The sequence below is a fragment of the Sceloporus undulatus genome, chromosome 2 (assembly GCF_019175285.1).
Source record: "Sceloporus undulatus isolate JIND9_A2432 ecotype Alabama chromosome 2, SceUnd_v1.1, whole genome shotgun sequence".
NCBI classification, from domain to species: Eukaryota; Metazoa; Chordata; class Lepidosauria; order Squamata; family Phrynosomatidae; genus Sceloporus; species Sceloporus undulatus.
In genome coordinates this window covers 156790519-156817874 of record NC_056523.1, presented here as the reverse complement: position 1 = coordinate 156817874, position 27356 = coordinate 156790519, and the positions used below count along the sequence as shown (strand labels likewise).

General features: G+C 40.1%; 1 protein-coding gene across 1 annotated transcript in view; it reads left to right on the top strand.

Annotated features, from left to right (window-relative positions):
• Positions 1 to 27356, top strand: part of HELZ (helicase with zinc finger) — a 197245-nt gene that overhangs the window by 26093 nt on the left and 143796 nt on the right. The window contains 8 exon segments of the mRNA XM_042453183.1: positions 1923 to 2150; positions 4342 to 4378; positions 6804 to 6928; positions 10367 to 10423; positions 12571 to 12622; positions 14250 to 14275; positions 14277 to 14326; positions 26306 to 26504. Of these exon segments, the coding sequence (XP_042309117.1) occupies positions 1941 to 2150; positions 4342 to 4378; positions 6804 to 6928; positions 10367 to 10423; positions 12571 to 12622; positions 14250 to 14275; positions 14277 to 14326; positions 26306 to 26504 (756 nt within the window). The 5' untranslated portion in view covers positions 1923 to 1940.

Genomic DNA, 27356 nt, shown 5'->3' with positions numbered 1-27356 from the left:
TTTATTGATTGTTTTCTGTATGTATTTTAGGTTGTAATCTAGCCTCGATCCAACTGGGAGAGGCGGGAAATATAAATAAACTATTTATTATTATAATTATAATGTAAAAGTAAAGTATGTTATTTTTCTACTTTGTTGACTTTGAAGACTATCTTCAGTTGTTTCCCAGGTTGTGTGAGAAGGTGATAGAACCTATTAGTGGAGGCACTGAGATTGTGGAGCCTGTCAGTACTGTACAGCTGTAAATTAATGCTCTCAGGATGGAGACCATCAGCTCTCCTTGGTGGCAGAGCTTTTAATTCAAGAAAGTAATGCTATGCTTGTAATCCTTTCAACAGTCATTGGAAGTGATAAAAGACTGAAAGGCAAACCTCTGGATCTGTAGAATTTACAAAATGGTCAATTACTTAAAGCATGGAATTTATTTCAAGCACTTGAGTACGTGCCATTCAAGGCAAAGTGATAACATGAAATATTTGAAACTGTTTAGATCTAGAAAATTCTGCCTGTACAAGGGGAATACTTAGCTGACTCTGGATGACCCTTGCAACTAAAGTAATGTAAATGATGTAAATGATTTGATAAAGCAATATTGATATTAGTGGCAAAAGAAGAAATGAGTGGATTTTATTTATTATTATTTATTTATATCCTGCCCTTCTCCCAGGGCTGGATCTCAGGGTGGCTTACAACATTAAAAAACACCATACAGTTTAAAACATACCAAAATAGTATATTAAAATAGAATTAAATTGCTACAATAATTAAAATAAATTCAATACTAAAATCAAGTAAAAAAAGATTAAAATGTTTAAAATACATTAAAACAATATAACAACACCTTATCACACCTAAAACCTTTCTGTTTTAAAAGCCCATCTAAACAAGTAGGACTTAGAATGCCGGCGGAAGGATAACAAAGAAGGGGCCATTCTGGCCTCCCTTGGCACGGAGTTCCAGAGCCTAAGGGCAACCACGGAAAAGACCCTCTCTCGTGTCCCCACCAACGATGGTTGTGATGGTGGTGGGATGGAGAGAAGGGCCTCCCCTGAGGATCTCAGCGCCCAGGCCAGCTCATATACGGAGATACAGTCTGCCAAATAGCCTGGACATGACCCATATAGAGCTTTATAGGTCATCATCAGAACTTTAAATTGTGCCCGAAAACAGACTGGCAGCTAGTGGAGCTGTTTCAGCTGGGTTGTTGTGTGATGTCTGTAACCTGTCCCTGTTAGCAGCCTGGCTGCAGCTCTTTGAACCAGCTGAAGTTTCTGAACGCTCTTCAAAGACAGCTCCATGTAGAGTGCATTACAGTAGCCCAAATGTGATGTAACCAAGGCACGTACCACTGAGGCCAGATCTGGTGTCTCAAGGAACGGGCACAGTTGGAGCACAAGTTTTAAATGTGCAAAAGCACTCCTGGTCACCACAGAGACCCGGGCCTCCAGGTTCAAAGCTGAGTCCAGGAGTACCCCCAAACTGTGAATCTTCAGGGGGAGTATGACCCCATCTAACACAGGCTGGACCCCTATTCCCTGATCTGCCTTTTGACTGACCAAGAGCACCTCTGTCTTATCTGGAATAAGTTTCAACTTCTTTGCTCTCATCCAGTCAATTACTGATGACAGACATTGATTTAGGACAAGGACAGCCTCCTTGGATTGGGGTGGAAATTTCCCTCATTTCAGAGGTTTGGCATACATAGCTTTATCTTAAAATAAATTTATGTGTATGGCTCAGAGAGTAAAATTAAGACAAAAATTGTTGGACATACAACAAAAGCTCAAGCAGAATTATACGAGGAATAAGGTAGATGGAGGAATGAGATAGATGGTGGTAACATGGAAATACAGGTGTAATTTGGAAGACAATTTTTATGTTACAGCTAACCTGCATTTGAAACCCCTCCTGATTTATATTAGGATTTCTGTCGCTGAGTCATGGCAGACAGAAGACCAGAGAAGTCATGTGAACAAGCATGTGAATCCCTCAGGCAGCAGGATTACGAGGTGGCGGTGAAGCACTGCACGGAGGCCCTTTTTTCCCTCAGCCAGTACCCTCCCACTCATTTCCCAGAAGCATGTCAGGCTGAAATCGACCGCATCAAAATAGAGAGTCTTCTCTATAGAATTGCTTCTTCTTTACAACTCGTGAGTGTGATGTTTACAATGGAATCAAGTGAAAATAATTTATTTTTATTGTATGGATAAAAAATGGTAATCTAGTGATCTTCTCGACATCACACTAGTATATAATTCTGAGTTAGCATCTGATGGCAGGAGACTGTGTACGTCTGATACAAAATTAATTTCAAGAATGCTTGCACAGAACAACTTGCATGATTTGCTCCAAGTATATGTTAGATCTGAACTAACAATAGAGGAAAATATTTTACACATCTAGTGCCTATCTAGTAAATTAAACATTTGGAAAAACATTGTCCTTTACAAGTTAGTCTCAGAATAAAATCATAAATTTAGATTTTTTTCAGAAAATAGAGCCATGGTGTAAAATGGATTTTAAGATCTATAACAAAAAGAGTACAGTATATACTCATGTATAAGTCTAGACATTTTAGTCAAAAAATTGACCTTAAAAAATTAAGTTGATCTATCCATGCTTCAATGTAAATACAGTAGAGTCTCGTTAATCCGACCTTCGTTGATCCGACGTTCTGGTTTATCCGACGTCGGACTGGTTGGTAGGTGTGGCTTTGAGCCCTGAGCATGCCCCCAGCACCAGGCCCCAAGCGAGGCGGCAGGCGCGGAGTACCAGGTGGCAGCGGCCCTGAGTGCCACCCCCACTAGGCCGCAGGTGCGGAGGCGGCAGTGGCCCCGAGTGCCACCCCCACCAGGGCGCAGGCCCCGACCGCCCCGAGCGCCACCACCACCACCAGGCCGCAAGCTGTAAGGCTTTTCCTATGACCCTCCGGATTATCCGACTTTTTCAACTATCCGACCTATGGGACCGCCAGTTTACATCAGATAATCGAGACTCTACTGTATAGTATCTTATTAACAAGAGAACCATTCCCTGGTGAAAGGCAAGAGTGCAATCTGTCCTGGAAGCACTGACCTCCCTCTACTCTCTCTTCCATCCAGGCTTTTCCTTTGCTTCTTCATTTAGATCCTTTGTTGCATGTCCCTAAGTTTTACCCTTGACTTATCCAAGGGCCATATCAAAATCCATAATTTTGCCCCCAAAACCTGCCCTCGACTTATACATGAGGTCACCTTATAGTTGAGTATATACAGTAATTGGGGAGTGTTTTGCTAAATATTTACTTGGTGAGATATTCTTCAGAGACATACTATATATATTTAACTAAATACTTGAAAAGATGATTGAGCAATAGTATTTGTTAAAGATGTAAGGATAATGCAAAATTCTTAATGCAGATTTTATGCCAGAATTTGATTTGAATCAGTGGCAAGAAATGCACCCATATTGTCAAAATTCTTTGTTTGTAGTAGAGTTCCCAGAATCTTATATCTAGCCATGGGATTTTGGGAATTGTGGTCACAATGGATAACTTTCTGAGTTCTGAATTTAACTCATTAGTAAAGTTACATTGCTGCAGAGTGATGTAATGTGCATAGTAGTCTGATAAAAATGTGAAGCCATGCTGATTTTCAAGTAACACATTTTGAGTATTGTGGATCTACTCATACGCATATCTTTGTTTCTAAAATGTACTAGCATTTTTTAACTGAGTAAAATCAGGCTTCTGTTTTTATTTTTGATCTAGACAGGTGAAATGTGCAACAAATTAGTAGTGTAGAGCACACTGTACCAATTGTGCCTTCCCCTGAAAAATTCAGCTCAGTTCCCTGTGACACTCTTTCCACATTGGGTAGTCAGTTACCATACTTAGACCTTTTTGGACATTTGGATCTATTGTTGTTTTACTCCTTCCACTCCCAAGATTCTTGTATTGGTAAATCATTTATTTATTTACTTATTTCATTTGTATGCCGTCTAAGGCGGCTGTCTTGAAAGTCCTTCAACCATGCAAATACTTCCCTCTTGTTTGTGAAAGCTACAGTTTTGTCTTCATAAGGATCCATGCTTGGAGAATGAATTCACTATTAGTAAATGGGATTAAACCTGTAGTTTAATTATCTTCTATAATCTTGTGCATGGGAAGGTATGTATTTCAAGTCCCATTGAAATCAGTGAAGTTTACAAACAGTTGACTGTATTTAGGATTACTGTTACTTTATTGTTGAATATATCACATTTTCTATTCTTTCAGCATAATTTCTGTTTAAGCACATAAGAAGCAGAGATTTTCTTACAGTGGCTGTTACGTCTAACCATCACTTTTTTTTCTTTCTGCAGAAGAACTATGGGAAGGCAGATGAAGACTGTAGGCATGGTATGCAGATTTATTATTTAATAAATTTGTAGCAATATGACAGCTCTTTGAAATTCTGAAAACACTCATTCAGTATATCACTTGATTTCATGACTGGAGGATATTGGTCGTTCCAAGGAGATTCTGCTATTTGCCATCTTATTGTGCTTCAAGAGTAAATAGTATTACTGTTAATTCAATCCAGATATTACAATTGAATTTACGTATATATTTAGAAACATTATCCTCTTTACTATGTAGTGTAGTGCAGTTCTTTATTACTAGTTTCTGTCACTGGGAAATCATGTTAGAAGCATAAACAAGGGAGAAGAGGAGCCCCAACTAATTATCTGATTTGGGGCCCAGCAGTTGGGTCTAATCTGCATTTCTGGTGACTCTGCCATATGCCAAACTACTTGCCAAGTGTATTTTACAAAATTCTGATTTTGAAATGAATGGCCTCATTCATTTTGACAGGATTTCATTCAGAGATCCCAATTTCTGTTTAAATGATACACCAAGCAATTAAATTATAATTGGTAGATGAATTGACAACTAAAAAGGAAAGAACAAAGGCTTGACTTGGTGGGTAGCAATTTACAAAATATAAGCATAGCACACACCTCAATAACAAGCCTCCCTGCAAGTGATTACATGTTAAAAGCCTGCTTGAACGAATATGTCCTTGTCTACTAGTGAAATGAGAGCAGGGAGGAGACCAGTCTACTGTCCTGTGGAAGGTTCTCTCTCATGTCTTCACCAAGTAAGCCTTCAGTATTGGCGGAATTGAGAGAAAGCCTCACCCTGATGATTTTAAACCTCTGGTATGTTTGTATGAAAGGACACACTTTATTTTTTTCAGACCAAGCCATGGCACCCTACTATCTAGGTGCTCTATTTGTGCTTACATGATGCAAGGTCTGGGTTGATTCATAGTGTGAGTAGTTTACTGCTGGCAGCTTCCTGGAAGCATTTGGAACAGGGACAAGTTTGAAGCTCAGATTGTTGTTTGGCCTAAAACCATTTGGCTGTAGCCATTCTATTCCTTGCCAGCGTCCAAAGCTTCCCTTCTCACCTGTTTTGTTTCCTGCTGCTTGCTGTGGTTATTTGTTACCCTCTAGTTAATCTGATTAAGAATTCTCTGCCTTTAGTTCTCTGACTATTTTTTGTTTCAGTTACTTACTGCTGTGTTTGCAGTCAATCCCTCTTCTTTAGTTGAAATAAACACATCATATCTTACTTTACCTTTAACAGTTCTCCTTATTAACTTTTAACAAATAAGATAGTTCAGAAGTGAGTGAACAGTGTACCTTTTGGCAAGAAAGAAAGCAGAAGAAAAGAAGAAATGGAGATCAGTGAAAAAAAATTAACCCAACAGTTTGTAAGATGACATCTTATGCTGTAGAAGAGCCTTTTCCAATCTGACAGTTTCCAGATGTGTTGGACTCCCACATCTCCAGGCATCATAGCTGTGCTGTCTCTCTGGAGAAAATACTGGGTTCAGGAAAGACAACTTTAACAAAAGGAGTTCTTTTGAAAGAGCCAGTAACAACAACAACAACAATAATGATTTATTTCTATTCCACCTTTTTCCCATGGAATAAAAGCGGATTACAACAAGAACATTAGATACAAAAATAATCATACAGTAAACATAAGTCAGAATACAAAACATAAACCTAATGTCTAAAAAGCAAAGAATAGATAGATAGATAGATAGATAGATAGATAGAGAAATACAAAAAACCAAAATCCACAGTATCAACATAATAAATTAAAATATACCCTTACGTAGTTAATCTAACTAACAAATATCAAGTTTCCCCTAGCAGCAACAATATGCTCTCAAGATCAATGGTGATAACCTACATGCCATTGTCTGTCATTCTCATGCTCCACACTGGAAAACTAGCCTGTAAATAGACTTGTGGCATAATTTTGTGCATGTCTACCAAGAAATACACGTGGGACGTGGCTGCAAAGCAGTTAAGACACTGACTCTGACAATTGCTGGATCAGCAGGTCAGCAGTTCGATGCCCAAGCACTGCATGACGGAGCGCGCTCCTGTCACTAGTCCCATCTTCTGTCAACCTAGCAGTTTGAAAGCATGTGAAAGTGCAAATAAATAAATAGGTACCTCTTCGATGGAAGCTAACAGCATTCTGTGAAGTCATGCCGGCCACATGATCACAGAGTTGTCTTTGATGATGCTGGCTCTTCAGCTTAGTAATGGAGATGAGCACAGTTGGAGACAACTAGACAACCTTGTCAAAGGGAAAAACTTTACCTTTACTATGAAATACGGTTCACTGAGTTCAATGGGACTTATAGTTGGGGAAATGTGCATAGTTTAATGCTATGTCTGCACAGTCAAGCATGTCGGGGTGGTTTGAATTAAACATTTGCTGTATTGTGACAAGTAACAGAGCCTGTTTTTGTTTGCAGTATTGGGAGAAGGACTGGACAGGGAACGTGACACTTTCCGTGCAGTGCTTTGCTGTATGCATCTTAAAGGGAAGCTGCAGGTTGTATCGAATGCTCTTTCTAAATCATTGATGGGTGAATCACTGGTAAGTCACAATTGCTTCTGCTTCTGGTTTTCAGTATTAATATACTTTCAGATAATAACAAGATGGCTGCCTGTGGAATCCTGACCTCTCAGAAATGTAAACAAATTATAATACTAAGATACTAGGGAAGGAGAAACATCAGTTCCAGCTTCATCCATAACTGAGGCAGCAGACTGACAGATATTTCATGTAAGAAATGTATGAATTTCAGAAATTGCTTATCTGCACTAAGTTGCCAGAAAATACCAAGCAATTTCTCTACTGGGCAGATTAACACAACAGATACATGCTTATTTTAGTTTGTATTACTGTGTTTTTCATATCTGAGGTTGAACGTTTATATACTGTAAACTTTATAGCACGTGAAGACATTACCTGAGTTAACTGCTGAGAGATGGCCTCCACTTCCACTTATTCCAGGTGACTTTGTCTTCCTGCAGCAACTGCTGCTGATGACAGTGGAATAAAGCTACAGATTCTTAGGTGTTATTTGCAATGGTCAGACTATCCATCTTTCTTAAAGAGTCTTTCAACATTTTTCTCCCTATTTCTTGGCCCTTTACTTCTTTTATTTTAAGTTTGACTACTAACCTAGTATGGTGGCCAAAGACTATAGAATGGTTGTACCCTTGAATTTCTTTTGGTCTGAGGCATATTAGAGAGTGGTGTCTCTACCTTCTCTCTGGCTCTTGAGATACAGGGACTTCCAGGGATGTTGCTTATATTCCTTAAGTAGCAGCAAATGCATTGATACAGGATTAATGGTTCAAACATGAAGCAAAGTATACGCTACCATCAAATAAATTCATGATACGAAAGCGTAAAGATAATTTGCTTTTTCAGATATGTAGCTGAACAAATTGGCTTAATTCTTTTTCAGCATGCAAGGCTAGGTTTTCAGGTTTTTGTATCAGAACTAATTTGGGGGATATGGTTCAGTACCTTGGATGGCTTTTTTAAAAAAGTCTAGACTAAAACTTGGAGTGGATGCACTTCATCTGGGTATGGAAGTGTTGACTGCCACTATTAAAATTTGCCTTAGCAGCTGATTCTCCAAAAGGTAAATCCATCACCTTGGTTCCACAGAAGACTCATTGTGCATTTCTGCTTGTGCAAGGCAGGTCTGCCAAATCTTCCATGTTTCATATATATAAAACGGTAAACGAACACTCATGTATTAGTAGCCATATAAATCATATTATAGAAACGCAAAACATTACAACCCATAAGTTTACCCTATATACATATATCCTCACCTCACAAACAAAAAAGAAAAACCAAACCAAAAACAACAAAACAGTAAATAATAATATAATAATAATATTTATTTGTATTCCACTTTTTCACAAAGGAATCAAAGCAGATTCCAACAGTATAAATAAAACATCAAATAGTTAAAAATTACAATTTAAGAACCCCAAAACCAACCCCTCTCCCCAATATTGACTTCCCATTTGCCAAGACGAACAGCATATCCCTTCATTCTTTTCCCCATTCCTTTCATATATAAACTTTCTGTATTCATTTACTTCATTTTTAACATCTTATAATTAAAACAGGAAGAAAAAAATCCACCCTTTCCTTATAACATAATCTCATTCTTAACCTATATAAAATCAGTTTTCATTAACACTGTAAATCACTAAGTACCCAATGAATATTCCAATGATACAAATTCAGTAAGCAGCTTGGCAAAAATGGCAGTGTCTTGGTGAACCACAATAAATCACCTTGCGAAGATTTTGCTGGGTTGATATTTCAAAACTGTAGATAACCAGGGTGGTAGTATATACCAAGTAATTGAAGCAGTGGTAGCATTGATATAAGGTGCATTACTATCTCTGGTAGCAAGATGGCTAGTTCCGAACTTTATGTGACCATTTCGACTCAAATGCCTTCTTCAGTAATGATATAACATTTCTATTCTGGATTATAGTGTATTGAATCATGGATTTTTTTACTTGTAAGATGAATATGGCCTAAAATATGGAAGCACGGAATAGCTTACTGGAATCATATCTTCTTAGTAGTCTGTAACCCCGCTTCGATCCTTGGGAGAGGCGGGGAAACACAAATTAATAATAATAATAATAATAATAATAATTATTATTATTATTATTATTATTATTATTAAACTATAATCCGGAAAAGAAATGTTGTATCATGTTTATGGAAACATGTTAGGATTGCACATGCATTCAGAATGTCTTTCTTGCCAAATAAAGGCAATTTGTTTGCTTTTAAACAAACAAGCTTCATTTATATACCGCTTCATACCGCCTAAGCAGTGTCTAAGCAGTTTACAACTGTAAGCTAATTTCCCCCCAACAATCTGGGTACTCATTTTAGCGACCTTAGAAGAATGCAAACCTGAGTTAAGCTTGGGCCCTTTTGCTGGTCTTGAACTCGCAACCTTATGGTTTTGAGTGAGAGGCTGCAGTACAGGCATTTAACCACTGCACCACCGGGGCTCCATGCGCCACCAGGGTTTATAGTATTTTTATATATAGTACTATAAAAGTGATATTAAATATACAAATACGTTGTCATTGCACATAAGCTTAAAGGATCTACTTACATCAGCTTGTAACATTAAACTGTGCTGAGCTAATGTTATCAGGAAGTAAGGTCCAATAGTACATGAATTGTAATATGTTTGCTATGTCAGTAGCAGTATAACTTGTACAAGTCTGCCCTGAAAGTTCTTTTATTTTAACCTCACTGACATGGATGAATTATCTGTCCATACCAGAAATGTTTCTTCTGTTATTAAATGGCAACTCATTTGGTCTATGGTTCACATTTGGTTGCACACTTGGTTGTGCCAAGTACAGCTTGTTTTTTGCAAGGCAAGAACAAGAGGGTGGATCATTCACGGTTAAGGTGTATATGAGCTCAAGGCTCACTCCCCTCATTCAAGGTTTACCAACTAATGCTAGCCCCAAATGTTAAGTTTTAAGCTGTCCTTGAGTGTTTCTGTTATCAGTTTTTCTAAAGTAATTTAGGAGACAGTTTCATGTCTGGGAGAAGTATTTTATTAGGAATAAAAGAAGAACCTCTTGAAAATTAAAGTGAAACTAAAGTGATAAGTCATAAATACAGTGCATAGAAATTTCTCACATTCTTAAACTGTAAGCATCTCTTGGTTTGTGATTAGAAAGTGATACCCAGAAAATTATACTCAGCTTGGATGCATGTCTGCATTTTTTAGTGTATTTCACCCTATTTTAAATTGTCTTATTGTGATACCGAATACATAAGATAAGCATGCAGCTAAATTCTGTGTTAAACAGAATACTGCTGAAGAGGGAACAGTGCCTCTCAAGACAGCAGTTTTATTAAATTTTCTGAAGAAAAGATAGGAAAAAGAACTTGCGTTTTTTATTTAACATAGCAGATGATAAACAGGCAGTGTGTGATAACACCCTTTCTTTGCAGAACGGGATGGTAACTAAAGATTTGACGAGGCTCAAAACCCTTCTTGTTGAGACAGAGGTAAGAATATGTATGGTACTGAGAGAAAGAAATGTTTCCTTGACATAGCCCTTCTTTATAGAGCACCAAGGCATTCTACAAGAGCAATTTTAAAATTCCAGTTTTTTTATACCATAGAAAGTTATTTAAAAAAAGTAATTGCTGTAGCTACAAGAATCAAACAATTAATTAGTCAGTGTTACTGATAGGTTTAAAAACACTGTTTTTATCACCTGTAACTAGAATACTTCCTTTTAGTTTCAAAAATTCCCATGTAAATGCAGCAGGAGGGATGAAATATAAGCTAGTTTTTGAAGTTTTTGTGATATTCCTTGGTCACCATTTAATGAGGCCAACCTCCCATTACTGTCAAAGGAACAAAAATGTGCCTTACACAGCAAAAATAATAAAATAATCTCCAAAGTTACAGTCATAATGTAAGTTAGTTGTACTCTTTTTAATTGGAAAAAGGAACTACAAGTAACTCACACTGTGTAACTTCTAACAACTTACTTCAAAGGTGCAGTAAAAATAATATAGACTATAGCAAAAACCTAATCTTTTTAATAAACAAGCTAAAAATGGTTGATCTCCTTTTTGATTGGAAACAAGTGAACTTCTACATCAAACAGTGTTCCTTTTTATTTTTGAACTCTGTTCCAATCACAGTTAGGGAGCAAGCCATAGCTTAGTTCTGGCTTGTTTGGAATAACCATAGTAGAATTTAACCAGAATTCCACTATTTTCAGGTAAAATGGGGGGGGGGACTCTGACTAGTTTAAAAGTAGATGTGAAAGCTTCCTATACAGTGGACCCTTCCCATCCATGTGGGACTCCCGCACCATGGGGAAAATTCCAGATACTCAATCCCTATATTATTCAGTAGGTGGTGATGTGTGCACATCTGTGTCCGTGAGCACATATCATTATTGAATAACGAAAGCTCTTATGAAATCTGCAAATACTCCAATCCATGGATAGCTAGCCCGCCGATGTGGCTGGCACACTGTATAGTCCTTATGGTTGTTGGTTCTTGCTCATTATATGAACAAATAGCCTTGTTCATATAATGCTGAATCATACTTGAGCATTACATCAAAAAGACCCAGTAAGTCATGCTGCCAAATTTTGTCTATCATTATTTAGAAGTAGATTCCACTGAATCCTGTGTGCTTTAATCTTAAAGAATTGCAACCTTATGTGTGTGTCATGGTTTTTAACTTTTGACTGAAGTAGACTGAGATTCAAAAAGGCCCATGTGTATAAATGAACTGTTTCTATATACAGTAGGGTTGATTTTTTCCTTTTTGTTATAACCCTTCATCCTGGTGCTCCATTCCCCACATTGTAAATGCTACTCTAGAGACTTTCCAGATCATAAGAAGTGGGATTTCGTGGGAAGGATATAACACAAAATGAAATGCAAAATTCCTAGAATATTCTTTGAATTCTCAATCAAATTTAAAATAAATAAATATCAGTTTAACTCTAGCAGACATTATTATTTGAATTAATTTCCCACTATGTAAACCTGATTCTAAGTTATGATTATCTTTGGTGGACCTGCACCTGGCACCTTATTTATTTGTTTTTTTAATTTAATATCTGGCCTCATTACATGAGAATTAAGGCGGCTTACAACAAGATTAAAACAAGAAAAAAAGCGATTATAAAAAGTTAAAACATAATTTAAAAAGCTGTCATGTTAGAAGACTATTAATTTAAAAGTATAAATTCATTTTAAAACATAACAATAATGCTTCTGTTTTCTGAAAATGAACGGTTGGTAATTAGGGAATGTATTTGGTTCTCCCCCTCCCCCCCACCTCCAGAATGTGCTTGCCAAGCAGGTTATCTGGCATCTACCCTTACAGTGTTTTTGGTATAGGTAAAGTCTTTCATTTCCTAAAGGCTAAACAAGATTTTTAAAATTTTTTGTCACTGATGCTTTTTACAGTTCATTAGTTGTCACAGATTTTATTTAATTTTTTTTTTTAAAAACTTGGCTGCAGTGCCAAAGAAGGAAGATATACATTCTTAAAGTAAAGTTAAAATTTGACACATATTGCTTTAAAAATGTTAATTTGCCCCATTATATTACATTTATTGAAACTTGTTTTATACTCTTGTGTTGAATGTTGTGCAAATGATGTGCTTTATAACTGCAGGCAGCAGTCGCTAAAGTACCCTCCGTATACCATGGTGAAGAGTTGGAAGAAGGTAAATTAAGCACAGAGATTAAAAATAGATTTTTAAAAACATTTTGAATGAAGGTTTTTAGATGCTTTACAGGAGAAGGCAAAGCCATGTTTCACTCATAATTGGAAGTCAGAAGAACACAAAACAATAGCAATAGTAATAGCAAGTACATTTCTATACCACTTACCAATGAACTAGTACACTCTAAGAAATAGTTTACAATGTGTAAGCCAGTTGCCCCCAGCAAGCTGGGTATTAATTTTACGGACCTACCAAAAAATGGAAGGCTGAGTTGACCTTGAAGCCCTCCTCTAGGATCGAACTTAGAGTGTTGTGGCTGCAGTACCAGCATTTAACTACTGCGCCACCAGGGCTCCTGTTGATTAATTAACAGTGATGATTATGGCTAAGAAGGAAGTTATGGTGCAAGGCGTTCTGCATTTTGAGAAGTACCAGTGGTAGGTTGGCAGACATCCACCGTACCTCATCCTCCTTGCAGCCCTCTATAAAGCTTCTCCTATTCGTTCATCTTTTTCAGAGGAACAGGGTGTAGAAGGAAGTGGGATATGGTGTACCAGAGAATCAGATGGAATCAACTTTTGTGAGAGGTACCCTGCCCCCAAGAGAAGCTATATGGAGTGGTGTTGAGGAACAGGGGTTGGTAAAGTTATCTTCCACAGGTCCCAATTTCTCAGGACCCAGTTAATGAAGGTGTTACCATGGAATCAGCCACTTGCTATTTGTGGGAAATGACAGGGTGTGCTAATTACTTGTTTGTTCATCTGTACTTACCTAACAGTGTGCACTCTACTTTCCATTACAAAATAAAGTCAGAACTTCTTATTAAAATATATATATAAAATACAATAAAAGTGGCTCAACTAACTAATATTTTGTTGACATTCAAGAGCATCTGAGTCTTTTGTGAGATAAATTTCACTAATGTAGTACCTTAATAATAAATGTTTATTTTTGATGGAGAATGTGAGGGTGTCCAGATGTTCTGGTCTACAACTCCCACCATACCTTAGCACTGTCAAGATAGGGCTGATGGGAGTTACAGCCCAACAACATCTGGAGGATTACACATTCCCTACAAATCTACCAAATGCCATAAAATAGATTTTTTTAGCATAACATCTTTGTTGCTGATAGAAAACAGGTGTGCAATTTTAATATTCCTTTTAATTCTCCAACCTTCAGTTGGAAGTCTTCATTACTTGAACTGTTCTTTCTTAAAAAAACAGAGGGCTGCATTTAATTTGTTTATTCTGTTCATGGAAGAACTTCTCCGAGCACAGTTTTCCTTCTATGAACAGCAACTCCTTCTATTCATAGTGTATTTGCCTTGAATCCAAACCAGAGATTGGCTCATTGGAAGGTACTAGCATTTTAGCTACTGTGCAATCTTCCTTGTATTGTATGTAGTTTCTGATAAGTATGACAAAATGTAATCAAGTGGTCCTAACACTTGCTAAATTTAGACGCCCCTTCTGAGTAACTTTGCACTAGATCCCACTTGACATGTTGCTGTTGAGGCAAGAGATCAGGCTACCTATTTGGCTTTATTCAACACAAAATATATGCTTGCTATTAGGAATTATAGAATAGTGACAATCAGAAAAATAACTTTATAATTACCTGACAGGAGCTCAGGATGGTTGGCAGTTTCGCCCCCCCACCCAGGGGAGTCACAAGTAGTGAAGAGTACACGTTATGCAAAAGGTAAAGTACTATATTTTCTTTATTTCTCAGTGTTGATTGGTATATTCAAATAATGTGTGTGTGTGTGTGTGTGAGAGAGAGAGAGAGAGAGAGAGAGAGAGTGTAGGAGGGAGGGAAGGAGAGAACAGAGATACATAGAAGTGGAGAACATGAGTGCTCTGTCTGAAAATGTCTAAAAGAAAATTGTCACGAACTATCAGTTTGAATTACTGAAATATCAAGAGATTTTTAAATTATTAGCTCAAGTCCTGCCATTTTTAAAACCTTGCTAATGTGTATTGTATATTATAAAATTAATCCAGGATTGGGAATTATGCAGATGTTGTTGGACTGCATCTCTCAAAATCCCTAGCTAGTATAACTGATGGTGAAGAAAGCTGGAAGTTTCAGCCCAATAACATCTTGCAGGCTACATGATTCTTATCTTCCTTTAAACTATAGTAATTTAAAACTCACACATTAGAAAATTCACTCCCACAGAGTATATATTGATGCAGATATCACTCTTGACATGATAGTATAAAAATACTTTCTGTTCCTACAGAAGGTGTCTGCATCAAAAGTACATGACTTGATTTCAACATGATTTGTTTTAATAGAGAGGCTTTTGCAAGAGTGATCCCTGATTATTGTCAATAATGCCTTCTTGCTGTAACCCTCAGTACCACATCCCATATTGTTGCAGGGGAACTATGAAATATGCTATTCTGGTTGGAACTAGCAAATGAATTCATGCCTGAATGTACATCTTTTCTCAAAAGCACCCCAAAAGTTTCAAAAGCAAACAAACCTAATACGCCATTCTTTAAACTAGTAACAGGCTAACTTAAAAAGCAATCTCTGTAATATGATCCAGTCTACAGCCAGAGCAGAGATTTAAAGATACAGTCGGTCCTCCTTATCCACAGATTTTTTATCCACGGATTCAAGCATCTGTGGCTTGAAAATATTCCAAATAAGGATAAATTCCAAATAGCAAAGCTTGATTTTTCATAAGGGACACCATTTTGTACTGCCATTATATTTATGCCTTATCCACAGATTTTGTTATCCACGGAGGATCCTGGAACCAAACCCCAGCAGATAACAAGGTCCCACTGTAGTTATAATATGCTTGGGTATAATTTGATTTTTTGTGTTGGCGGACTGTTTGTGGATTGTAAAAAGGGCACAGAACCTGGCATTTAGCCACTTGTATTTGCAAGGGAGTCAGCATGGTGTAGTGTTTGAATGTTGGGTTAGGACTCTGGGAGATCAGGGTTCGAATTCTTGCTTGGTTTTGGATACCCACTGGGTGAAATTGGGCAAATCAGCCTCTCTCTCTCAGAGGAGGGCAAAGACAAAATCCCTCTGAACAAATCTTGTCAAGAAAACCATGTGATAGGGTTATCATAAATTAGAAATGAATTGAAGGCACGCATCAACAACATCCTTTGCAGCATCCAAAGATTTGAGCTGTTATTAAAAATGGAAGAAATTTGTTTTCTTACACTTAGTGCTGTTAGGCATGTGCTTAGCTTGTTGAAAAAACTGAAAATAGGATGACTGAAATGACTGAATATATGCTTACATTGATTCAGTTATCAAAGCAGTTTTAAAATCTGTTCTTTCTTCATTTTTATAAATTATTTGCTAATACTTTCAGATTTCATGATTTTGTTAGGTGTGTACTTTCAGATCAAGTTTTGGATAGATTCTTGTTACCCATTCAGTCTGCTGCAAGACTAATTTTCCACAAAAGACTTCTATTGGTAAGAATGGTGAGTCAATATGATTTAGTGGGTCAGCTCTAATTGAGACTAAGGGCCGGTAGACACCGACATGAAAAGCTGGCTTCCAACTGGCTTGGGGGTGTGGTGTATGCATGACGCACACCCACAAGACGTCCAGAAGTCAGCTTCATGCCACCCAGCTGCCTGGATGGCAGCCAGATTCAGGGCACTCCTGAAGCACAGCATTTACACACCACATGCTGCAAGAACGCCATAAAACAGGACGGGAAAAGCTGGCTTTTTGCTGGCTTGAAAAGGAGTGGCATTTTGCTTCTTCTTCTTTGGCTGGCAAAAAGGTGGATTGGGGCTTTGGCGTGCAGTTGCTGCTATCCCAACCCGGCTCTCTCAGGGGAGGCTTCAAGTCGCCCCTGTGGGGTGATCTGTTTCACCCCTAAGTTTCAGGCCAAGATGAATGGGTGTCTGTTAGTGCTGTTAAGAATTTCAACACTATTTGTCCAGTGTTAATAGATACTTTTAATTTGTGCAACCTGATGATTTGGACAGGATTCTTAGAGAGGAGAGAGCCATCGCCTGTGTATTAGACCCTTCTTCTTCTTGGCTTATCAAACAGGCCAGAGGGAGAGTGGGTGAGTGAGTGAAAGGGTAGTCTGTGCCTCCCTACAACAGGCCAGCATTCCAATTTGCCTAAAGGAAGCAGTTGTGGGCCTTTGTTGAAAAAGCCATCCTTGAATCCTGTTATTATGGATAATTATCAGCCAGCATCTAGGCTACCATTTTTGGGCAAGGTATTGGAATATGTGGTGGCTTCCCAATTCTGGGCACAATTGAGTGCTGATTATGACCTATAAAGCTCTATATGGTTCAGGTCCACAGTATTTCGCAGATCGTATCTCCCCGTATGACTGACACAGACTCAGATCATCAGGAGAGGCTCTTCACTTCATCCCATCACTGTCACAAGTACGGTTGATTGGGATACGAGAGAGGGGCTTCTTGGTGGCTGCTCCTAGACTCTGGAATTCCTTTCCCAGGGAGGCCAGAATGCGCCCCTCCTTGTTGTCCTTCAGTTGGCAGGCTAAGACATTTTTATTCAGAAAGGCTTTTAAAACAGAAAGTCTTTCAAGAACAGGCTGGAGGTGTTGTACTGTTTTTAGGTGCTTTTGTCTTTTTAAACTGCACTTTATTCTTTTAATGAGCGATGTGTTTTAATACTATAATTCTATTTTAATGCTCACTTTTGTATGTTTTTAATTGTATTGTTCTTTTAAATTGTGAGCTGTTTTGAATTCCAATTTTGGAAAAAAGACGCGATATAAATAAATATAATAAAGATAACAACAATAACAGCATTAGAAAGATTGTAACACTAACTCCGATCATGTCAAATTACAAAGTCCAATGATTATTCAATAGGAATATCCTTAACATTTCTATTGAAATCGATGTGTTTGGCTAGGTGGTTTGCCATTTATGTTTCTACTATGTTTGTGTTAATAGAAAACTTGAAAGCCTTTAATTTTTTTATTTTATTTTGCACCTTTCCTTGACAACCTCTCTGAGGGCAAGCCCAATCATTCTGACTGCCTTTTGACCCCACAGGAGGACTGCTTTCCAGCAGCATTATCATGGGCATAGAATTCTAATATGTTTTACTGCAGCCTTGATTTACTGTAAAAGTACTTTGCTTCATCCTTGTCTTCAGTGAAAATTAAAGTTTGAAACTAGAAATTTCATCATTATCTCTGTATTTTCAATACAATTTTTGTTATTGTTGTGTGCATTCAAGTCATTTCTGATTTATGGTGACCCAAAGGCAACCCTATCATGGGGTTTTCTTGGCAAGTTTCTTCAGAGGGTTTGCCATTGCCGTCCTCTGAGGCTGGAAAATGTGAATTGATCAAGGTCAGCCAGTGAGTTTACATTTGAACCCTGGTCTCCAGAATCATAGTCCAATGCTCAAACGTCTATGCAGTGCTGGCAAATATTCCATCTTAAATTGAGGTTGTCCATAATTTTGCATTTTCTCCCTGCTGTGCTTGGTTAAAACACCCCATTGCACAAGCAGTTCTTTATCTTCCAAGCTCCCACAAAGTGTATGCTAATTTCTTGTTACATAAACAAGTCACCACAAACAGAAACACAAAGTGGGGGCAGAAACATTAACTCCTTTTTAGTTGTGCAGGAAAACAGTATATCTGAGTGACTAGTTCAGGGTTAAGGCAGACATGCTTTTAGGAGACTGAGAAGGAAGGAAGGAAGGAAGGAAGGAAGGAAGGAAAGAAAAAATGAATGAATAAAAGGATACTGGAACCTCTTTCACATCACAGAATTATAATACTTTGATGCCACTTTAAACTGTCACACCTCCATCTGATGAAATTCTGGGATTTGTAGTTTTAGGAGGGATTTAGAAATCTAGTACCTCCCTAAACGACAAGTCCCAGGACTCCAAAAGATGCAGCCATTGCAATTGAAGTGGTGTCAAAGTGCTGTAACAGTGTGAAAGGGCCTAAAGGAAGGCGGAAGGAAGGAAAACAAGAGAGCAAGCAGTGCTTCTGTCACCAGCATGGCTCCCTGGCCCACGTCATGGTGGTGGCAGTATCCAGTCAATGGGATTCACTTCTGGAGTTTATGTTGGCTAAGGTGGATTGCCTGATGCGGGCTGCTTCCCTTAGCTTGCCCCACCAATTCATAGTGAGCTTTATGTCTCCTCCATGCCCTCCACTCACATGTTCAAGGGCATCAAGGCTGTGAATAGATCTGTACCAGTTGCTTTTGTGTCAGGGTGACTCCACACAGAGTTGGTTACTTCCAAAATGCCTGGCTGAAGAGTTGGAAGTTCAGAAGTAGCTCCTACTTTGGAGAGATGTGCAACACTGTGTTCCCACATAATTGTTTGTGGGACTTAGCACACAGCTAGCCTAATCAACATGGGGTGGGGGGGAGACAGACTGGCAAAATTGTAACTCAAAGCAGATTGAAATCACCCCTTCTGAAGATGGATTGGGGCCGTAGCAAACGCATGCTGTGGCCCCAATCCACCTGAAAAAGACGTGGATAAGATCCGCACCTTTTGTTACCAGGGAAAAGCCGATGTTCCCGGGCCTGCCGCAGCCCCGTCACAGCTTCATGATGCTCTGGCAGTGTGAGGTGTTTAAGTGCCATGCTACCGGAGTGTCATGAACTCATCCATGTTTGGGCAGCCAGGACGCTTCAAGCTGGCTTCTCGGTGTTATTGCAACATATGGCATCTAAACACCGCATGCCGATGATGCCTGGAAGTGGGCTTATTTCACCCGTCTGTTCAGACTCTGAGTTCCTGTTAAATGTAACAGGTTAGTTTCTGGTGGTGGCTGTAACTGATAGTGTTGCATTCTTTAATAGATCAAAATATTTATTGATTTCAGTTGGGTATAGTACTATCATCTGTAAATAAATGTTGTTCTTGGTAGTCTCTGTGAATTACAAATGGGTTATCCTGCACCTTCACAGTTCATATTTGGAATCTTCTGTTGCTATTACATAAGTGTTTGGGCAATAGCCCTGCCCACTCTCCCAGTGACCTACCACTTGCTTCCCACATAAGCCCTCAGTTTTTCTCTGTTTGCCACTACCACAGCATCTAAAGAATGCTTCAGAGTTTAATTATCCTGTCAGACTTTGATTTCTGTGTTTGACATGGTCTGTCTTGCACTTTGGTGATCATTTCTTCATTCTCCATTTGCCACAGTTACTTTAAAATAAGTGATTTCTGGTGAGATACTGGATACTGGATACTACTTGCCTTGCGTTTTGTTCTTACATAGGTCGATTGTAACACAGTTGTGATGTTAACAGCTCTGCTGTATGAGCAAAGCCTATCGGAAGTTTCTTAGGTGGTTGGGAAACAGCCTAATCCAACACAGATCATTGGCTTCTTGTTCCTCTAGCTATCTAGACCTCTAACCAATTAAAAGTCCATGGTGTGGAAACCCTGTCTCTGTCTGGTTTCCTTTTCTGGTGTCTGATAGCGGTATCATTGCTGATCTCAGAGACTGTTCACTTAATTGTCTTACACCAATAAGTGGATTGGGTTCTCAGAATGCGTTTGGCTTCAGAAGATCTCTCCAACATTGCCACAGCCAGTCATGTATTGGACCTTTTGGTGACCTTATCCAGTTGTTGTCCCAGTCTTAAGTTAAGCATCTCTTTTCAGCCATATCACGGCATTTCCGATGACTTGGCGAGTCGTCTTATTTATTAAATCCAAGGGTCAGCAGTTATTGAATTGTTGCAGGGTTTTACACCCTCCTAGAATGGGTACGTTTCTTTTAATGGTCCAAGGAATGCTTGAAGGCAGTTGCTTCTGCTTCCAGATTTCTTTTAGTGGTCCAATAAGCATTTGAAGGCAATAGCTTCTTCTCCCTTCTAATTATGCACCTGGTGGATCACCTGTCAGTTGGCGATTGCCATTACCAGCAGAGCTGCTATACACTTTGCAAGGCGATCAACCTCACCTTTGTTAGGCCAGATATTCCTTCGTATTGATGGTCCTGTCCTATCTCTTATCTGTCTCAGACAGGGCATTTTCTCTTCCAGTATTCTTGTATAACTGCCTGGATGTTCATAGGATGCTAACCTCCAGAGTTATTTCCTCTTTCACTCACCTGCTAAGTAGGGACAGCTTGCGTCTCCGCAGCTTCTCTATAAGTGGATTGCAGCAACTTTCTGTATGGCATATGAGGTAGTAGGCAAGCTGCCTCCCCCCCCCCCCCGGTGAGAAGTCTTTCAACTAAAGTGATTGTAGCCTCAACTACGTTCCTGAATGGGATTCCTCTGCATGACATCTGCAGAATTGCCACCTGTTCAGACTGCTCACTTTTGTATTTCATTATTCCTCTGAACTCAGGGTCACAGGTGGAGGCTGTGTTTGGGAGGGCTGTGCTTTTCTCTTGTGTGACATAACACTCCCTTCTCCTATGATTAATAGTTTTCTAGTTTTCCATTTGTGTAATTCACAGAGATCACAAGGAAAGACAGGTGGCTTAATTAACTGATTTTCTTTGAGTGTTCATCTTTGAAATCACACAACCCTGCCCATCCTCCCCTCATTGTTTCCTGCCTTCCCTTAGTTTCTGGGCTGCTTATTTGGCATCCAAGAGTGGGAAGCGAGCTGGAGAGGGGGCGGTGCTACTACAAAAACATTTATGTAATACCTCTAGAAGTTTCTGAATGTGCACTATGCAGGTGTAGGATAACTCATTTGTGTGATTTCATAGATGACCACTCCAAGAATTACAGTTACAAGTAAGTAGCCTGTCCATTTGTGTTGAGGGCTTTGCTGGATAAAACATTTTTATTATTCAAGTAGGTACATTTAAAATGCCTTTGCAAGCAATGAATTTTCTGTTTTATTTAAGAAATAGTTTTTATTTAATACTTTTTAAATGCATTTGGTGAATTAGCAGTGCTGTGGCATGTCCAGGATTACTTTAGTTCAGAAAGATTCAGTAGTGAACCAGAAAACTTTATTCAGAAGCCAAAGATGAATCCAGCAGATGTATGTGGTCAGGACTGAAAGACCAGCATTAACACAGAATAATTAAAGCATACCGTAATTCAAAATTTTATTGGGCTGACACCTCATTTGTCTACAAATCAAACAGGCTTACTATCCCCTTTTCCCATGGTCACCCCTCCTTTTATCCATATTATCTGTTTTCATGCAACCAACCTTGAAACTAGTTTTTTGTGGGTTTTTCGGGCTATGTGGCCATATTCTAGCAGAGTTTCTTTCTGATGTTTCACCAGCATCTGTGGCTGGCATCTTCAGAGAATGCTTTGCCTGGAAAAATTGGGTTTATATATACTATGTGAGCCTGGGAATGCAGGAGTGATTTGCCTGTGTATTGTTCTGTGTTGATGGCTGGCCTCAGGCTGGGAGGCTAATGCAAAAGAGGATTAATGTCTGCTAATTGGTGATCATTATCTGCTGGGAAAGCCACTGATTCTGAATGGTTTCCCATTTGCATTTGCTGAGTCCTTATTTTGCTATTCCTCAGGACTGGTAGCCAAATTTTGTTCATGTTAAGGGTTTCTTCTTTCCGGTTGAAATTGTCCAGGTGTTTGTGGATTTCAATGGCTTCCCTGTGCATCCTGACATGGTAGTGGTTGGCATGGTCCAGAACTTCCGTGTTTTCAAACTGTATTTTATACCCAGGATGGTTTGTGGCATGTTCTGCTATTGACCATGCCAGGCAACCTGCAATTCTCAGCTCCTGGCATGCTGTCTATTTGAATTTGTTTATTATGAAATTATTCAAAAGCACAAAATGTAATAAAACATTCTTAAATGGTAATAGTCCTAATGTCTAACACAAGATCTAAGAAATGTCAACACATCAGTTATAGACATAAAATGTGACAACCCCCCCCCACACACACATTCTTGTATGCATGTAGAATCTTATTCTCATAAATAAATGGGTTTTACATTGTCCTTCCAGGAAGCAAGTTGTTACAAAGAGCTCTCTATGGCAGCAAAAGTATTGGTGGGAAAATTATTAGAAAATTCTGAGAGTCATTGGATATGTACAGGAATGCCATAATTCTGGAAAGCTGATTTGTGTGCTGGAGGGTGAGATCCTCCTTAGATTGTGATGTCCCCCCCCATTTGCTCCTAGAAGCAGGAAGAGAAATACAAACAAAGAAGACCTTCCTGCCTCCCAAGTGGGAGGGGCAACCCAGAAGAGGCCAGTTCTTTTCCTGCCTTGCTCCTAGCAAGACGTGATTTTTCTTCATCTCCTCTCCTTCTTCATCCACCTCTACCTGATGGAGGAGCTGACTGACCCTCTGCTCCAGCCACTCACCCGACTTTGTAGGGCGTGCAGCTGGCCACTCATCCTGGAGCTAGAGAGGCAATAGGAGCCCAGCAGATGGAGGGTCTCCCCTCTGGTCCGAGGAGGTTCTGTGCCACCGCCCAACCCATTTTGGGTCTGGGGCCAGGGAGGCACTGGCAGACAGGGTGACTCCAGAACCAAGGGCCATGAGTACAGAGGGCCATCCCCCCCCCCGAGTGGGCTGCGGCTTTCAGGGCCTTCCTGGCCCAGGATGTCTCCCACATTCTCCAGAGTCCCACACCCAGGAGGCAGTTGGGAGGGGGGTCCGGGGAGATGGGAGACCCTTTATGGAGTTCCATCACCCAGCTCGACCTAGAGGCCCCAGGCAAGAGGGGACCACATCTAAAAAAAGAGCCCATACCTCCATCCATTCGTCTAATGAGGACGATGATGAGGGAGAAGCCAAGGGCAATGGCTCTGGCTCTGGCTCAGATTCCAGGGAGGATGAGCTCTCTGACGTCACCCCAACTTCTGCCCGCATTTTCAAGCTAGAGGATTTCCCAGTGCTTTTGAGGAAAACCTCTAGGGTCCTAGCCATTGCCCTCCCAACTGACACCACTCCCCCTCAGGATTCTGATCTTCGCTGGGTGGGAGAAAACCTGTTCCTGCCCTCCCCCAAAACCAGGATATACCATGCCCAGCTAACCTCATGCAGGTTATCACTGGGGAGTGGAACAAGCCAGCAGCCAGCAGGCCATGTCATGCAGCGGTCAAAATGCTCTACAATTTTCCACACTTGATCATGAAAAGGCTACAGGTCCCCAGTAGACACCCCCATGTCTGCTCTGGTTTCATCGGCAATCTTCTGTAAGGAAGCCAAGGATTCACTTAAAATTTTAGAAGACAGAAAGGTGGAGGTGGCCTTGAAAAAGGCACACAAGGCCCTTTCTATAGCCATCAGGGAAGCAAATGCTTCCTCTCTGGTGGCTAGGGCTTCCCTTCAGTGGGCCAGAGATACCCTTGAGGACCCTCCAACCTCTCACACCAGATTATGTCACTTGTTCAACAAACTGGCGAAGATCACACAGTCCTTCAGCCAGTCTCTGCTCTGTTCACCTCCCCAATGAATGCAAATACCCCACGCTTCATCTCCAGGGGGCAGAGGACATCCTGGCCAAGGTAGTCAGCAAAAACCAGAAAGACAGGGCAGAAGTGATCCTAGTGGCCCTGGCTTGGCCCAGGAGGGCCTGGTTTTCGGAAATAAGATACACGACAGTGTACAGCCTGACGCTTCCAGTCCGACTGAATCTATTCTCTCAAGGCCAGATATTCCATTTGGACCCAGCCTGGCTTCAGCTCCACGCCTGGAGATTGAGTGGCAGATGTTACAACGATATGGTTACTCAGCCGAAGTGATACACTCCATCATAGCCTCTGGATGACTCTCTACCATTAAAATCTTCCAGAGATGGTGCAAGCGCAAGCTCCTGGACTTCATTGAGTTTTCTGCAGCCACCTTCCTGCAGTTCCTTCAGGACAGCATCAAACAGGGACTCTGACCTAACATGCTCAAGAGACAGGTGGCTGCCATCACATCCATCCTCCCATATGACAAGACAGCCAAGATATCATCAAGTCCACACATCAGGAGGCTCCTGAGAGGAATTACCAACCTGGCTCGATCTACAAAACATAGTTTTCCCTCATGGGACCTTCATACAGTTCTCAAAGGTCTTATGATACCACACTTTGAGCTGCTCAGCCAGTCATTACTGAGACACCTTATGTAGAAGGTGCTTTTCCTGGTTGCCATCACCTCGGCCCATCAGATCTCCGAACATGATGCCCTCTCAGTATGCAAAGACTTATGCATTATCCTCCCTGATTCAGTCTTGCTGTGCACAGACCCATCCTTTGTTCCCAAGATCAACTCTCCATTCCACCTGGCTCGAGATAGGATCCTATCTTCCTTCTGCTCTCACTCAAAGATTCAGGATTTCTGCAGCCTTATTTGTGTCCTTCAAACAAAGATAAATGGGAAAGAAGGTGTTTCCATCTACCCTGGCCAGATGGATAAAGAGCTACATTTCAATATGCTACCGATCTCTAGACTTTCAGCCCCCAGAGAGGTGATGGCTCACTCCACCAGAAGTGCATCAACATCTGCAGCTTGGGCCACTTCTGCCTCCATGATAGAGATCTGTAGGGCAGCCACTTGGAAGTCCCCTTCCGCCTTTGTGAGACACTACATATTAGACCTCTTCCAGTCAAACGAGGCTGCCTTTGGGAGGAGGGTGCTTCAACAGGTGCTCCCCCCCTAGTTAAGAGGGCTTTTGTAAATCCCAGTCTTAGGAGGATGTCACCCTCTCCACTGGGAAAAGGAACATCGGTCTTACCTGATGTATGTCCGTTTCCAGCGGAGAAGGGTTTGATCCTCCTGCCCACCCCTTTTAACGTGCTGTGCTGGGAACCTTGAGACATGTATGCTGGCCAAGAGCCACCTTGGCCTCTGGCCTGTTTTTTCTTCTTTCTTTTTTGCTTTTCCTGTTTTAACTTTGGTCCAACTTCCTTTGGCTGGCTAATAACAGATCTCACCTGAGTTGCCCTTTCCCCGGGGGGGGGGGGGCAGGAAGGTCTTTTTTATTTGTGTTTCTCTTCCTGCCTCCAAAAGGAAATGGGAGGGACGACCCAATCTAAGGAGGATCGAACCATTCTCCATTGGAAATGGATGTATATCAGGTAAGACAGATGTTCCTATCTCTGTTGTATTAATGCAAACCTGAAGTAAACAGAAAAGACCACATGGTGTCACTATCACTCTAGCAAATTTGGAAAGATCATATTTGGATACGCACACACACACAGGGGGGAGAGAGAGAGAGAGAGAGAGAGAGAGAGAGGGGAAGCATATCCTTTATTGAAATATGTATGCTGTAGTGTCTGAAACTGAATTTTTTTTTATAACAGTAGTGGACATTTCTTGGCATATTTTGAAAGAGATCAAAATAAATAAAAAATTGGTTGAACATATTATCTGCCTGTTTCATAGCTGTCTTTGTATATTTGGCATAAATGATAATATGGCTATAATGCAAAGAACTATTCTCAGGATGGTACAGAGGATGTACCATCTGTACAGGATGTACACATGGGTTATTTCCTACATGCCAGCAGTTTTCTCAAGCCAAATCACAAATTACTTTAGAAGGTCTATCAGTTTTCAAAGCCACGTCACACTGGTAAAGGAACGCTATTCAGAATACTCAACTTCGGAGCCTCCATTGGCATACAGAACTAGCTGCACAAGAAACAACAGTGGCTGGAAAATTCAAAGTTCAGCATTTACATACCTCAAAGAAAGCTTTACATCTGGGGGATATTTTTTATTGGCAATGTTAAGATATAATTATCTTTCCTGTGTTGTATAGATTTTTAGAGCAAGGTATCTGCAGGTATGGTGCACAGTGTACTTCGGCACATTCCCAAGAAGAGCTAACAGAATGGCAGAAACGTTATGCTTCTCGCTTGATAAGATTAAAACAGCAGAAGGAAAACAAGCAGTGTTTAGGAAGTTACATGGAATCCTTGATTGAAAAATGGATGAATTCCTTGTCGCCTGAGAAAGTGGTAAGACAATATGAAACTACTTCTTACAATGTATGCATATAACACTAATAGAGGAGCCCAATTTTGGCACTATACCTACTTCTTGCATCAGTAGTAGAGCTTTGGGGCTGGTGGACTAGGGAAAAAAAAGGTAGAATGGTCTCCCCAGCACATCCCCCCACCCAAGTATGCTGTTGTATCAGCTTTTCAGTGCTGGTACAGATCCTGCGAATTAATACATGAATATACACATCTGCCACTGCCTGCAGCCTTCTTGTCATGGAGTAAGGAAGATGGTTCAATAATGCATCTACATATACACTGCTGAGAGGAAAGGAGATGGGAGCCCAGTTACTGTTCTGAATGCCTCACGGAACTAAGCAGCTTTGTTGGTGAAGACTAGATAAATCACTTGTTTTGCTACAACCCTTTGCTAGCTGTGCCACTGCAGATTATCACACTGGGAAAAAAGATGGATGCATTGCGGGATGCTCTCATCAATATCGCGTGATTTGGCAAAGATTATCACACAACATCATGCTACGTCGCAAATATCCCGTGATTATCCCATGAATAAAGAGGAATTATAGCACTGCTTTTTATTCACAGGATTTTCCTGTGAATAAAAAGTGGCACTATAATCCCTCTTTATCCATGGGATAATTGTGGGACACTTGTGATGTCACATGATGTCATGTGATAATCTTTGCTAAATCATGTGATATTAACAGGAGCATCCTGGGATGCTCCCGTCTTTTTCCCCAGTGTGATAAGCTCCATAGTTCCAGCAGGAATTTGAAACAATAGCTGGACTTTGTTTCCATTTTCTTCTTCCTTAGTAGCATGTGAATGGCACTGCTATATTATGAGGTT